The 15,994-nt window shown below is 42.8% G+C and overlaps 1 protein-coding gene across 1 annotated transcript; it reads right to left on the bottom strand.

Moving 5' to 3' along the window:
- Window positions 1–3,602: 3,602 nt before the first annotated feature.
- On the bottom strand, window positions 3,603–9,348 carry LOC116885668 (CD209 antigen-like protein A). The gene is made up of 7 exons (XM_032886979.1): window positions 9,225–9,348; window positions 9,037–9,123; window positions 8,682–8,771; window positions 7,882–7,968; window positions 7,145–7,296; window positions 5,848–5,957; window positions 3,603–4,449 (listed from the first exon to the last, which is right to left on the bottom strand). The coding sequence occupies exons 1-7, from the start codon at window positions 9,268–9,270 to the stop codon at window positions 4,299–4,301; spliced, it is 723 nt and encodes a 240-aa protein (XP_032742870.1). The 5' UTR covers window positions 9,271–9,348; the 3' UTR covers window positions 3,603–4,298.
- Window positions 9,349–15,994: the final 6,646 nt, after the last annotated feature.

The raw sequence follows: 15,994 nt of genomic DNA on the forward strand, positions 1-15,994 counted from the left end.
AGTCCCACCAAAGAAGTTTTAGGTCTGCAGGATAAATGGTGGGGGACGGAAGTCACAGAGCTCTCCCACAATCCACGTCCTGTCTGAATCATTCCCAGTCTGAAAGACGTCCTATTGGAGTGTAGACCTGTTTAGTTTTTTTTTTTTTTTTTGTTTTTTTTGTTTTTTTTTTGTAAAAAGATTTACTTTATTTTACTTTGGGCTGGAGACATAGCTCATTAGTCAAGAGTGTGTACGGCCTCTCCAGAGTTCCCAGCTCACAGGTGCTTGTGATTGTAGTTCTAGGGGATGTGACTCCATCTCTGTTTCTGCAGACACATGTGCTCATGTGCTCATACTCACATGTAAACACACAATTAAAGATAAATCACTTTGAAGATAAAGTGTGTGCATGAGTGCTTGTGTCTGTGTGCATGTAAATGCAGGCTCTCATGCAGGGGAGGGTTGCAGCTGGCTTCCCTAGAGCTGGAGTTACAAGCGTGTGTGACATGTCCAATACTGATGCAGATATCTTACCCAACCATTGGACTGAGCCCAGGGACCCCAGTGGAAGAGCTAGGGGAAGGACTGAAGGAGCTTAGTGGAATTGTAATCCCATAAGAAGAACAATATCAACTAACTGGACCATCCAGAACTCCCAGGGACTAAACCATCAACCAAAGAGTATACATGGAGAGATCCAAGACACATGAAGTGGAGGATGGCCTTGTCTGAGGCTTGATGCCCCAGCGTAGGGGGATGCTAGAGGGGTAAGGCGGGAGTGGGTGAATGGGTGGAGGAGCACCTTCATAGAGGCAAAAGGAGAGGGAGATGGGATGGGTATGCGTGTGTGGAGGGATATGGGAAGGGGAATATCATTTGAAATGTAAACAAATAAAATGATTAATAAAAAAACAAGTGGGTGTAAATTTCCTGAAATAGATGCCGAGAACTGAATGTGGATCCCCCCACAAGAGCAACAAGTGCTTTTACCCATGAGTTACAGCTCCAGTAGTTTCTTCTACTAAGTGATAGGCTCAAATTGTCATAAGCTACCACCCAAAAGCATTCTATTGGGGTTCTCTCTTGGTGTTATAAATTCCATAGGATTGGACACATGTGTATTTACACACATTCATCATTACGCCACACAGAATGATTTTGCCACTCAATAACCTTCTGTGAATCATCTATTCACAAGGAGATTTAGAAAATTCTCTAGCAGGATTTTAAAACCAACTCGACAAGTAGATTGTAGGGACCTGCTAAAGATGCCCTAGGCAGAGTGGAAAACGGGGAGGGAGGCTCTTCATTCAGTATTTTTTAAAAGGATTTACTTTCATTTTAAAATTATGTGTATGTGTAAATATTGGTGCTCTCAGAGTCCAAAAGAGGGCATAGATCCCCTGGGGCTGAAGCTACTGGTGCTCGCGAGCTAATGGACATGGGTGATGGGAACCAAACTCAGATCCTCCGTAGGTGCTTATCACCATGGAGACAGTTTCCTAGCTCCCCAGGTGGATGGAGCTTTAGTCTCCCAGAGTGATTAATTGATCCTTTTGATTCCACATACTGAGATATTTGACACAAAAGTACATTTTCTCTTTAAAAGCTAAATAGAGACCAAAAATTTGAAAGAGAGCAGGGAGAGGTATACGGGAGGGTTGAAAGGGAAGCAGGGGAAATGATGAAGTTATAGTATAATCTCAAAAGATAAAAGAAATAATTATAAATGAAGCAAAATAAAAGGTCTAGGGCTGGGGAGATGGCTCAGTTGCTAAAGCATTTGCTGAGCAAGCATAAAGACTTGAGTTCAGATCCCTAATACCCAGGTAAAGTCAGGAGATGCTAGAGCATGCTGAAATGCTGGAGTTAGCCCAACACTGGTGGAGCACAGAGACAGATGGAGTTCCGAAACTTACTGTCCAGGCTTTTCAAGCAGTTAACGAGTGCCAGGTTCAGTGAAAAACCCTTCTCAGAAAACAAGATAGAGGGCAACTGAGAAAGACAACTGATTTTGACCTTTGGCCTCCATATTACCACATGTACATATGCACACATCTACACAAAATTGGATATACATTCACACACCACACACCCATGTAGTACATACACAATGCACCCCCCAACATATGCAGACACATATCACACAGCACACACACATGCATACATATACATACACCCATCCACAGGATGTACACAGCAATAGACATACACATATAGCACATGCATGTAAATATACGTTGCACACACCTATGCATATACACGCAGCACATAGAACACATTAACATATGGGTTAATTAACATACACCTCAGCTGATAGAAAAATTGCCCAAGAATGAGGAGAACCATGGGTGACGGACGCTCATGAAAACATTCTACAATTTTTGTTTGGGTTTTCTTAGTAGTGGAGCCTGAGACAAGTGTCTGGGTATCAGTAATTTGTCTAAGAGGAGAGCATTCAACATACAGTAGAGTGGAAGAAAATCCAGAGGGCCAGCCAGGAAAGAAAGGACAGTAGGGCAAGAACATGGGTAGGCTTACGATTACTATATGGGCAACCAGGATTCAGATAACCAAGAGCCCCAGAGAGGTACTGTGGAAGTAATTAATTGAGATAAAAGTTAGTGTTCAGTTCTAAATGCAAACTGTTTGTGGAGGACATTTTTTTTTTTTTTGTGGTCAACCCCAGTGGAGGAGGGGGAAGTCTGTCAAAATGTGTTTTTCTTATGGCTTGGAGATTGACAAAGTCCAGTCTCTACATGCCTGGATGGTGATGGATGTGGACGAACATTCCAGGCTTGAATCACCTCTTTGGCTTTCTTGGTGCCTGGTCCCATGCAGATTTTCTATTCTACACCAAGTCACCCATTGGCATAAATACCATGGTGGTCAATGGCACATAAGAAAAGAAACCCACCACTTAGTACCAGAGACAAAGTCCCACTCTTTAATTATTTCATAAAGAGAAACAAGACTAACAGAAGGACAGGCCTAGAAAAGTAGGTCTGATAGTAGCCACATGTGACCTCATGGGGGTGCTATGGAGCCTGAAGTATCCTGCATAGTTGTCCCATGCTGACCCTAACATGGTTGTATCTCATCTAGATGAGCTTCACCAGGAAGTCTGACCTCAGAGAAGGCAGTTGATTCAGTGATCTGGGACGGGAAGGGGAGGAGAGAAGAACTCCCAGCACCTGGAGCACTGTGTTCTTCCTTCAAGAAAGAAGATTTCAGAGAATGGTAGGAAAGAGGTGGCAGAAATATAGAAAAGCTGGAGAAGAGCTGTGAAATTCTGTTTTTTGTTTTTGATTTTGCTCTTAGGTTCAGATGTGATCTCACAGTGGCTGAGGCTGCACAAAGTCTGGCCTCCCAACAGTCAGTTATGGATCAGGGAGGAACTGACAGGGTCCTTTCACTCTCTGTTAAATTATTGGCTGCTGATGGGTTTTCTGAGAGGGATAGCCATTGTTTTCACTTGTGATGAGCGTACCAGACTCCATGATAGTTTCAAACCCATGGTCAGACAGATGGCCCTGGTTAAATTCAGTGGGTCAAGAATCAAACAAAAGTTCATAAGTGGAGGAAAGAAGCGATAAAAAGAGAGGGATTCATGATGGATTAAGGATGGCAATAATAAAAATGTTTATTTAGACATATTTATATGTAAATATGTATAAAATTGTCAATGAGCAGATTCAATAAAGATTATTGTGTTAATACCCTGGCTCCATATCCACTCCAAGGGGTAGATATGGAGCCAGGGTATTAACACAATAATTTTAGATCATGACTAATAGGTGAGGAATTGGTTCTTCTGTGCTTATAGCCTACAGGTTGAGCTCCTGAATCAGAGAAGGGTCCCATAGAAAGGGGTGCAGGGTGGATGGATGAAAATTTAGTAGGTGGGAGTAAAATACTTAGAAATGCTATGAAGCCACATAGGATGTATCATCGATTGCACATGGCTGTACATGGTTTGACCTCAGAAAGGAAGACAGAGGAGATGAATGGGACCCACTTAAGGACCTGTACACACCTCATGTCTGTTCACTTCATTAAATGGCAAAGGTAAATCAGAGCCACAACCACTAACCCAAAGAGAACCTGCGGACCTCAGAAGACCTCAGCAGAGGTCAAGGAGACATGCTGGTCCAGGAGCAAGGCAGGGGACAAGGTACCTGCCAGAGGAACGTGTCACAGACCTTGTCAAGGTATCAGTGGCCACAGACAAGTAGAATAAACTGGCATGGCTATGGGTAAAGTTCTGCCATGTGGCACGGTTGGGGAACTGTGGAGGCAGTGGAGGGAGTTGGTCATTACTTGCTAGAACAGGACGTTTCAGATTTTTTGCAGATCCAGAATTTCTTGTTGTCACATTTGGAGTCATTCCAGCCATCATCTTTGAACTCTGCACAGTCTTCGTCTCCGACGTTGTTAGGTTCCCCTTTATTCCAATACTTCATAAAACTGCAAAGACAAGGAGACATGAGATTCTGTCACAGCCATAGTCTGTAAGCCATGAAAAGCACAGTGGCCTGTGTTTCTCTATGACTTCTGCTTTAGTTCCAGTCTTGAGTCCCTGCCATGACCGCTCTCAGTGATGGGATGTGACCTGGGAGTTGTAAGAGAAAATAAATCTGTTATTCCCCACACTGTTTCAGGTCATGGTGTTCACCACATCAATACAAGGCCATCCAGGAAAGACAGCACCTAGACCTCACTAACACACTTTAACACACCCACTCTGAAGCCTCCTTGACCCACATCATCTATTTCTTTCCTTGACACCCGAACCAAGGCCTTTGTCCAAATCTCCTGATCCCTCCACATCTAGCAGTCTGGTCCTTCGTTTCCCGTCACAGCATCAAGTGGTGATATAAACTCCTTCTCCTTGAACCTTTGAGTACAACAAGCTCTGGGCATATTCTTTTATTTTTTGTGGTGGTGGTGGTGGTGGTGGGGGCAGCGGCAGTGGCGGTAGCGGTGGTGGCGGTGGTGGTGGCAGTGGTGTGTGTGTGTGTGTGTGTGTGTGTGTGTGTGTGTGTGTGTGTGTGTCCCTGAGTATGCAGGTGCATGTGCACATATGTAAGTGTAGGTGCATGCAGAGCTGCAATTACGGGTAGTTATGAGCTCATTGATGTGAGAACTTGGAATCAAACTTGTGTTATCTGGAAATTTCAGGTTTTTTGCAGATTCAGAACTAAGGATTCCCAGGTTCTACCTACATGCTATATTGCTAATGGCAACAGTAATTTTCAATCTCTGTGTGATCATGTATGTGTGATTGTGTTCATTTCTGTCTCTGTCTGTGTCTCTGTGTCTCTGTCTTTCTGTCTCTGTCTCTCTCTCTCTCTTTGTGTGGTGTATGTGTGTGTGTGTGTGTGTGTGTGTGTGTGTGTGTGTGTGTGTGGTGTGTACATATGCATGTGGGAATCATAAAACTTCAGCTATTGTGCCTTAGGACATTCTCCACCTTGATTGGAAGTTGCTGTTTGACTAGGCTGGCTGTCCTGCAAGCCCTAGAAAACCTTCTGTTTCTGCTTTCCCAGTTCAGGGATTACAAGTGTATACCACCATAACACTGGTCATTTTTACATGGGTTCTGGACATGCACTTTTCCAATGGAGTCATCTCCCAGTCTTAGATTTCCTATGTAATCATTCCTATTTAGTGCAAGCCTTTCCTGAAGTTCTGATCAAGGGATCTCAAGCACCTTCTATCCTATCTGGACTTTTCTTCATGCCACTCTGAAAATGTTCCAAGCTCTAATGCTTAGGTGACCAGAGAGGGGAGATAAGCCCCATGGATACCTCAAGTCAGAGCTTCACCACACTCTGTAAGGTGTTCCCTTCTTCTAGTACTCACGTGAGGGTCAGAGGTGAACCATCTACCCAGTGCCATGTAGATTCCTTGTTGATGTCTATGAGCCCCATCCAAGTGTAGCCTCTCTTCTTAGAAGTTTTTTGTAGAAAGTTCTAGAAAAATAGAAGAGGAAGAGTCAGAAGGGAGCTCTGCCTCCCTATTTAACCACTGTTTCCCTAAACTCTTGGTGGGAAGTTCTGCTTACCACCTGTTGTTTAGCTTTATAACTTAGATGACCACAAACACCATGAGTTCTGGGTCTTTCAACACTTGTGTGCTATGGGAAGATGTGTTCTCTCTAGTGCATAGAATGTGGAGACTTGGTAATGTCATATGCTTGTCTGTCTGAAAGCCATGTGAATGTTCCCATGAACTAATTCACTGTTGAGATTGGTTGACTGTACCAGGTCAAACAAGTTAATGATTGTTGAGTGTGCTAGTGACCTCTGTTCAGGACTGAATTGTTCCACCAATGCTTAAAATCAGCAAGGCTGGCACTATTTACACCAGAGGAATCAGGAAAAGATATAGCAGGGATTTTTTTAAACCAAGAGAGGAAATTGTTGAGTGATGGCCATTGAAAACTATAGTTGTGAGGATGAGGAGATGGCTGAGTCAGTTAAGTGTGTGCCACCCAGGCCTGAGGACCTGACTCTGACTCATGCAATTCCATCATGGGGGAGCCAGAGACAGGAGAACCCCTGGGACTTGTTGGCCAGCCAACTTAGCCTAAATGGTGAGCTCCAGGTTAATGAGAGACCATGCCTTAAAGAGACAGTGCACAGCACCTGAGGGATGACACTCAACGCTAACATGGCCTACACATGCACACTCATGCACCTACATATGTGCACTGCATATGTGTACATCAGGGGACAATTTTAGGTGTGGATACTCACTTTCTATCTTTTTTGAGAAAGGGTCTCTTGTTAGGGTATTTCTGTGTATGCCATGAGAGACGCCTACCAGCTTCCGTGGATCCTCTTGTTCCTACCTTCCATCTTACCATAGGAACACTAGGTCACAGATGTGTGTCCTCATGCTGGGCTTTGTGTGGGTTTGAGGAGTCCAAACTCAGGTCCTCATGTTTGCTGGCAAGTGCTTTACCCACTGAGCCTCCTCTCCAGCTCTAGTGTGTCTTTTTAATAAGTGCTCTGGTCTCATTCATAACCTTCTTATCTTTCCTCTCCAGGCAAGCAGTCTCTTTTCCAGAACATTGTATCCAACCAGACACCTCTCCTCCCTTTAGCCAGTGGCCTTGATGCATCCTCAGATGAGGACTGGGCCTCACCAGGCATACCTGTTCTTCTTCACTCTTGATGACTACAAGTTGAGCCCCCACATTGTGGCAGGCAGTGGCAGAATCATTCCAGGACTTCTGGGCAACAGAGAAAAAGTAGCAGTTTCCTTGGAAGGCTGTCCAGTCCCAGGGGCAGGAGCGGCACAGGCGATCTGTTGGAGGAGATCAGGTCAGGATGAACATATCTTCAACCTTCAAGCTCTCCACAATCAACCCCTCCCTTGCCACAGCACATTCCTTACTTCACTTCTTGAGTTCCTTCTATACCCAGGAGAACCCAGGAGTCTGGGTTCCTTCGAACTGGAAGAAGTTGGGTCTTAGAGCTTGGAATGGAGGCCAAGAGGCAGGTTTAACTGAGTACCTACCATGAGCATACTCCTGTGAACGCTGAGCACCGAATGTGTCCAAATCTCTGTGAACATTGAGTGTCTAACATGTGCATACCCCTGTGGACTTTGAGAGCTTACTTTGAACATACTCTTGTATACATTGAGTCCCTATTCTGTCCAGACTTCTGTGACTATTGAGTGCTTATTTTTTAACCCCTATAAACACTGACTGCCTATTGTGTACATGGACTTTAGTCAATACCAGTGAGATGCCTTCTTTAGTATTACCCTGCATGCCCATCTCACAGGTTAGGAAACTGAGGTCCAGTGAAGAGTAGTTATTTAAGCAAAGTGACTCTCTGTGTAAACCTTTTTAGGTTGTGAGAGCCCTCCCTTCCAGTCACTCACCTACCCCAGCCTTCAACTGGATCAGTTCCTGGTAGAAATTCTTCTGATTGGACTCCTCCTGTCCATGAGAACTGGGGATCTTATAGACTGGGCCAAGAAAAATAGTTACTGCAGTTATTAAGTGCTTACTGTGTTTTTTGGTCTATACTGGGCTTCTAGGACCAAGATATCCTTCTTCATCTCCTCCCTCCTTCCACTCCCTCCTTTCTCTTTCCTCTCTCTTTCTTTCTTTCTTTCTTCCTTTCTTCTTTCTTTCTTTCTTTCCTTCCTTCCTTCCTTCCTTCCTTCCTTCCTTCCTTCCTTTCTCTCTCTCTCTCTCTCTCTCTCTCTCTCTCTCTTTCTTTCTTTCTTTCTTTCTTTCTTTCTTTCTTTCTCTTTTTAATATAGTCTCATATAGTTCAGGCTGCATCAAAATTTCTATGTAGCCACCTCTATGAATCTCTCCTGCCTCTGCCTCCTGAGTGCTGGGATTATAGAGACACACCATTACACCCAGTTTTATGCAATGCTTGGGATCTAAAAATCTTGAGCTTGTGAGGTAAGCATTCTACCACTTGAACAATGTCTCTAGTCCAGCATCGCACTCAAGACCCAAGGTCTTACCTAGTCCTATTTGATGAGGAAGAGATCTAATAACCAAAGAAAATTGGGTGTTTAAGGCAAGTGCAGCCAGTGTCTCTATGCAGAACTCCTCTATTCAAAGGACCATGAGAACACAGTCCCAGTCAGTTGCTTCTCCCTTCTGGATCTTTTGGTTGAAAAGCAAGATCTAGGAGCCCCAAACCTTAACCCTGCCTGACCTTTAACAAGGATGACAACCAGCAGCACAGAGAACACAGTGAGGAAGAGCGCCTTCAGTGCCAAGGGAACATGACTGTGGACCAGGTATCCTGTGGGAGAGAATGATGGAATTTTAGCACCTCAGTATCCCTGACTCAGTGTGGCCCTAGTCAGGCAATCCATCAGTCTCACTCCAAAGGTACAGAAGTCCAGATCCTAGACTCTACAGTTCCCAGGATTCCAGGTCCCAGATTCAAGATCTGAGCTCCCAACTCTCTGAACATCAGTGACCTGAGTCCCTACCTCTCCCTTCTTCCAAGGAACCCAAGTTTCTGTCAGAAGCTGACCACTCCATAGTCCCTCATCCTGTTTTACCTGTGAAGCTACAGAATCCAGAATTTGGTTGGAAGCCAAAACCTTTCATGGAGTACCTGGTGTGGCTGGATGTCCCCAGTTCCTCATCTAAGTGTATAGAGCATCAGTCATATACAGGGTTGCCCGAGACAAGCACTGCCCTATTTGTGCCCCTTCCCCAAGCTCCCAGAGCACCAACCCAGTCTCACCCAGAGGGCCAAGCTGCTGCTTCCCTGTTTCCTTAGGTTCACTCATGCTTCACAGCCACTTCTCAGTGCCAGAACCTGATGGAGACAACAGCTTTTATTTGCCTCCCCCTTGAATCTTACTTAGGAAGAGAAATTGGGAAGTGAGCACTGGCACCGGAAGAGTGAGAGGGAGGGGGCTGAGCATCTGACACACCAGGCAAGAGATACATTTTCCTGGAATTTCAGAGAGGACTGAGAGGCACTGGACTTCACAGCAGAAACAGCTGGTTCCCTTCCAGTATGGTCAGCTCTGGAGTGTTTTCTGTAAAAACCAGGGCCTTGTAAAATCAAGTGACTCTTGGGTCTTTTTCAGTTATGGTTGGGTGTGGGCTAGTGACACCGTATCTTTCCAGAAACACCACCCTGCTGATGCCATCTTGGTTTACTGATGGTGACAGTCATGGTGATTTCTTCCCTTTTTCTGTTTTTGAGACAGGATTTTATGTAGCTCAGGCTGATCTCAAACTCAACATGTAGCAGGGATGACTTGACCTGCCTCATCCCTTCAGCTTGTGAGTTAGCTGGGGCTAACCGAGCCACACCCCACCCTCTTTTTTATTTCTATGCATTCATTAAATTGTGCAGGTCACTTTCTTCTGGTCCACAACTCAGCTGGGGGAAGTTCAGGCACTCCAGCCTCCCCCCTCATACTCAGAGACAGCTTGACTCCTAGGTGGTCCATCATAGCCAGACTCACAGGTGAGACCTCCCCCCTACAATATCTGGTCTAACTGGGATCCCCCACAGAGCCCAGCAGATGCAGGACATATCCACCCTGTGGGAGTCACATCTTCCTTCCAGTTCACAACTTGGCCCCAGGGAAGATTGGGTGCTGCAGCCTACCTGCCACACACAGAGACAACCTGACTCCCAGGGGGTCTACTGTAACCAGGGTCTCAGGAGATCTGCCATAGCCAATGTCATAGGAGGCCTACCCTAACTAGAGACACAGGAGGTCCTCCTAACCAGAAACTGCACTGTTTGTCTCCCAGAAAGCCTGCTCTAATCCAGCTCACAAAGATTCCCACAAGGAGGGACAGGCTCCAGTCCCTGTCAGAGACAGCAAGGCCAGTTAACATTAGAGGTAACCAGATGGCGTGAGGCAAGCACAAGAACACAGGCAACAAAACCAATGCCACTTGACACCATTGGAACCCAGTTCTCCCACCACAGTAAGGCCTGGATACACTAACACACTTAAAAGCAAAATTCTGACCTAAAATCACATCTCATGATGATAATAGAGGACTTTAAGGACATAAATAACTCCCTTAAAGAAATACAGGACAACACAGGTGGATAGGTAGAAACCCTTAAAGAGGAAACACATAAATCCCTTAAAGAAATAGAGGAAAACACAATCAAACAGGTGAAGGAATTGAACAAAACCATCCAGGATCTAAAACTGGAAATAGAAACAAAAAAAAAATCACAAAAGGAGGTAACTCAGGAGATGGAAAACCTAGGAAAGAGATCAGGAGTTACAGATTCAAGCATTGCCAAGAGAATACAAGGGATAGAAGAGAGAATTTCAGGCCTAGCAGATACCATAGAAGATATTGACACAAGAGTCAAAGAAAAGACAAAGTACAAAAGGCAACTAACCCAAAACATTCAGGAAATTCAGGACACATGAGAAGACCAAACCTAAGAATAATAGGAACACAAGAGAGTGAAGATTCTCAGTTCCAAGGGCCAGAAAACATCTTCAACAAAATCATAGAAGAAAACTTCTCTAACCTAAAGAAAGCATAAGAAATAAGCATACAAGAAATCTACAGAACTCCATATTGGACCAGAAAAGAAAATCCTCCTGTTACATAATGATAAAAAGTATCAAATACACAGAAAAAGAAAGAATATTAAAAGCAGTAAGGGAAAAAGGTCGAGTAACATATAAGGGCAGACCTATCAGAATCACACCAGACTTTGCAACAGAGACTCTAAAAGCTAGATCTTGGACAGATGTCATACAGACCCTAAGAGAACACAAGTGCCAGCCTAGGCTACCATATCCAGCAAAACTCTCAATCACCAAAGATGGGAAAACCCAGATATTCCATGACAAAACCAAATTTAAACAATATTTCTCCACTAATCCAGCCCCACAGAGGATACTAGAAGGAAAGTGCTAACACAAGGAGGGAAACTACACCCAAGAAAAACCAAGAAATTAATTAACTAATCATCTCAGAAGCAACCCAAAAGAAGAGAACCACACAAACATTATACCTCCTGTAACAACAAAAATAGCAGGAACCAACAATTATTGGTCTTTAATACCTTGCAACATCAATGGGCTCAATTTTCCAATAAAAAGATGTAAGTTAACAGATTGGATACATAAACAAAACCCAGCATTTTGCTGCATTGAGGAAATCCACCTCAATGACAAAGACAGATACTACCTCAGAGTAAAAGGCTGGAAAAAAATTTCCAAGCAAATGGTCCATGGTTGGAGTAGCCATTTTAATATCCAATAAAATAGACTTCCAACCAAAAGTTCTCAAAAGAACACCTCATATTCATTAAAGGAAAAAAATCTGAAAACTCTGAATCCTGAACATCTATGCTCCAAATGCAAGGGTTCCCACATTTGTAAAAGAAACATTACTAAAGCTCAAAACATTGAATATCATACATTAACAGTGGGAGACTTCAACACTCCACTCTCACCAATGACAGGTCATGGGAAAAGAAACTAGTCAGAGACACAGTGGAACTAACAGAAGTTATGAACCAAATGGATTTAATAGGTATCTACAGACCATTTCACCACAAAACAAAAGAATACACCTTCTTCTCCACATCTTGTGGTACCTTCTCCAAAATGACCATGTAATCAGACACAAAACAGGCCTCAACAGATACAAGCAGATTGAAATAATCCCATGCGTCCTATCAGATCACCATGGACTAAGGCTGGTCTTCAAGAACAACAAAACCAACAAAAAGCTCATATACCCATTGAAACTGAACATCTCTTTACTCAATGAGAACTTGGTCATGAAAGAAATAAAGAAAGAAATTAAAGACTTTATAGAGTTTAATGAAATAAAAGACACCCAAACTTAAGGGACACAGTGAAGCCAGTGTTAAGAGGGAAATTCATAAGACTAAGTGACTTCATGAAGAAATTGGAAAGAGCCTATACTAGCAACTTAACAGCACAACTGAATGCCCTAGAACAAAAGAACACAAACACATCCAAGAGGAATAGATGGCAGGAAATAGTCATATTTAGGGCTGAAATCAATCGATTTGAAACAGAACAAAACAAAGAATAAAATCAAGAGTTGATTCTTATCTATCAACAAGATAGATGAACCCTTAGTCAAACTAACTAAAAGGCACAGAGACAGTATCCAAATTAACAAAATCAGAAATGAAAAGGAAAACATAACAACAGAAACTTAGGAAATTAAAAAAAATCAGGTCTTACTACAAAAGTCTATACTTGAAAAAAATGGAAAATCTAGTGCAATGGTTGGCTGTGAGTATCTGCATCTGTCTTAGGGGCTGACAGAGCCTCTCAGAAGACAGTCATACCAGGCTCCTGTCTGCAAGCACTTCTTGGTAATAGTGTCAGGGTTTGGTATCTGCAGATGGGATGGATCCCAAGGTAGGGTGGTCTCTGGATGGCCTTTCCTTCAGTCTCTGCTCCAGTTTTGTTCCTGTTTCCTTTGGACAGGAACAATTCTGGGTTAAACATTCTGAGATGGGTAGGTGGCTCCATACCTCAACTGGGTACCATGTCTATCAGGAGGAGGTGATCTCTTCAGGTTCTCTCTTCCCGCTGTTGAGCATTTTGGCTAATGTCAACCCCATTGGGTCTTGGAATCCTCTCACATCCCTGGGTCTTTCTAGTGGTCCTCACTACCGCCCCCGTGACCAGCCCCACCCCACTGCTACATACTTCTATTCAATCTCCTGGTCCTCTGGACTTATCTCTTGTATCTTCCCATACCTGATTCTATCCTCTTTTTTCACTCCCCTCCCCTCTCATACCCAGGTCCCTCCCTCTGCCTCCTGTGATTATTTTGTTCTCCCTTCTAAGAGGGATTGAAGCATTTACACTTTAGCCTTCCTTCTTGTTAAGCTTCATACAGTCTATGAGTTGTATCATGGGTATTCTGAGCTTTTGAGCTAATATCCACTTAAAGTAAGTACATACCATGCATGTCCTTTTGGGTCTGGATTACCTCACTCATGATAATATTTTCTAGTTCCATCCATTTGGCTGGAAAGTTCATGAAGTCCTCATTTTTAATAGCCGAGTAGTACTCCATTGTGTAAAATGTACCACATTTTCTGTATCCACTCTTCTGATGAAGGACATCTGGGTTGTTTTCCAGCTTTTGGCTATTATAAATGAGGCTGGTATGAACATAGAGGAGCATATGTCCTTCTGGTATTTTGTAGCATCTTTTGGGTTTTCCTCTTAGCACTGCTTTCATTGTGTCCCATAAACTTGGATATTTTGTGCCTTCATTTTCATTAAATTCTAAAAAGCTTTTAATTTCTTTCTTTACATTTTCCTTGTCCAAATTAATATTGAGTAGAGTGTTGTTTGGCTTCCATGTTTATGGTCAATTTTGGAGAAGGTACCATGAGGTACTGAGAAGAAGGTATAATCCTTTGTTTTAGGATGAAATGTTCTATAGATATCTGTTAAATCCATTTGGTTCATAACTTCTGTTGGTTTCTGTTGTTGTAAAATTATAAAAAATACTTTCTTTTATCCTGCATTTGATCCGTCACCATAGTGCTCCAAGATATCTGGTAGACATCTTTATCCCAGTCAGCAAAGCCTCTCACCCACTTTGCTTTATCTCACATCACACTGTCGATGGCTTCTCTCTGAGCCTGGCAGCAATCTCTCTACCCATCTAGTTCCCAAGGCAGGTTTCCACTATGCCAGACATACACATCCCAATTCCATGGCGGCCTAGTGTCTCCAGCCACCACACACTCTCTTGAACTTAATTTGCCACATGAAAGAACACACAATAACCTCTGATCCAATTGATAGGATATAATTGCCCACCTAGACATATAAAGTCCTGTACACATCCATCCCTTAAGAATATTCATAACAACCTGTAAATGTGCAGAGAAGAATCTCAACATCAGCCTCATGTTCTTTCTGCTGCTTCTTCAGCCTTGCTCCAGTCTTCTCCTCTCTTTAAAACTTTTCTCCTGCCCATTCTTTCTTCTCATCCAATGACAGGCCTCGTCTATCTTGTACCTGGTTTCACCTGTATGACTTCCTACAGGTTTAACTGTGTCTCTGTTTAGTTTCTGTTTCCACAATCTGTTCATTGCTGAGAGTGGAGTGTTGAAGTCTCCTACTATTATTGTGTGAGGTACAATGTGTGCTTTGAGCTTTAGTAGTTTTTTTTTTTTTTTTTATGAATGTAGGTGTCCTTGCATTTGGAGCATAGATATTCAGAATTGAGAATTCATCTTGGTAGATTTTTCCTTTGAGGAGTATAAAGTATTCTTCCTCATCTTTTTTTAATAACTTTTGGTTGAAAGTCTATTTTATTGGATATTAGAATGGCTACTCCAGCTTGTTTCTTGGGACCATTTGCTTGGAAACAAATTTCCAGCCTTTTACTCTGAGGTAGTGTCTGTCTTTGTCTAAGGTGTGTTTCCTGTATGCAGCAAAATGTGGGGTCCTCTATACGTATCCTGTCTGTTGGTCTCTGTCTTTTCATTGGGGAATTGAGTCCATTGATATTAAGAGATATTAAGGAAAAATGACTGTTGCTTCCTGGTATTTTTGTTGTTAGAGGTGGAATTATGTTTATGTGGGTATCTCCTTTTGGGTTTGCTGAGAGAAGATTATTTCTTGCTTTGTCTAGGGTGCAATTTCCCTCCTCGTGTTGGAGTTTTCCATCTATTATCCTTTTTCGGGCTGAATTTCTGGAAAGATATTGTATAAATTTGGTTTTGTCATGGAATATCTTGGTTTCTCCAACTATATTAATTGAGAGTTTTGCTGGATATAGTAACCTGGGCTGGCATTTGTGTTCTCTTAGGGTCTGTATGACATCTTCCCAAGATCTTCTGACTTTCATAGTCTCTGGGGAGAAGTCCGATGTAATTCTGATTGGTCTGCCTTTTTGTGTTACTTGACTTTTCCCCCTTACTGCTTTTAATATTCTTTATTTGTGCATTTGGTGTTTTATTTTGTAATGGGAGGAATTCATTTTCTGGTCCAGTCGATTTGGAGTTCTGTAGGCTTCTTGTATGTTCATGGGAATCTCTTTCTTTAGGTTAGGGAAGTTTTCTTCTATACTTTTATTGAAGATATTTCTGGCTCTTTAAGTTGGGAATCTTTGCTCTCTTCTATACCTATTATCCTTAGACTTGGTCTTCTTATTGTGTCCTGGAATGTTTTGGGCTAGGAGCTTTCTGCAGTTTGCATTTTCTTTGACTGTTGTGTCAATGTTTTCTGTGGTATCTTCTGAGATTCTCTTTTCAATCTCTTGTATTCTGTTGGTGATGCTTGTGTCTATGACTCTTGATCTCTTTCCTTGGTTTTCTATCTCCAGAGTTGTCTCACTTTGTGCTTCCTTTATTTTCTATTTCCATTTTTAGATCCTGGATGGTTTTTGCTCAATTCCTTCACCTGTTTGGTTGTGCTTTCCTATAATTCTTTAAGGGATTTTTGTGTTTCCTCTTTAAGGGCTTCTACTTGTTTACCTGCATTCTCCTTTATTTCT

The sequence above is a fragment of the Rattus rattus genome, chromosome 16 (assembly GCF_011064425.1).
Source record: "Rattus rattus isolate New Zealand chromosome 16, Rrattus_CSIRO_v1, whole genome shotgun sequence".
In the NCBI taxonomy this organism is placed as follows: Eukaryota; Metazoa; Chordata; class Mammalia; order Rodentia; family Muridae; genus Rattus; species Rattus rattus.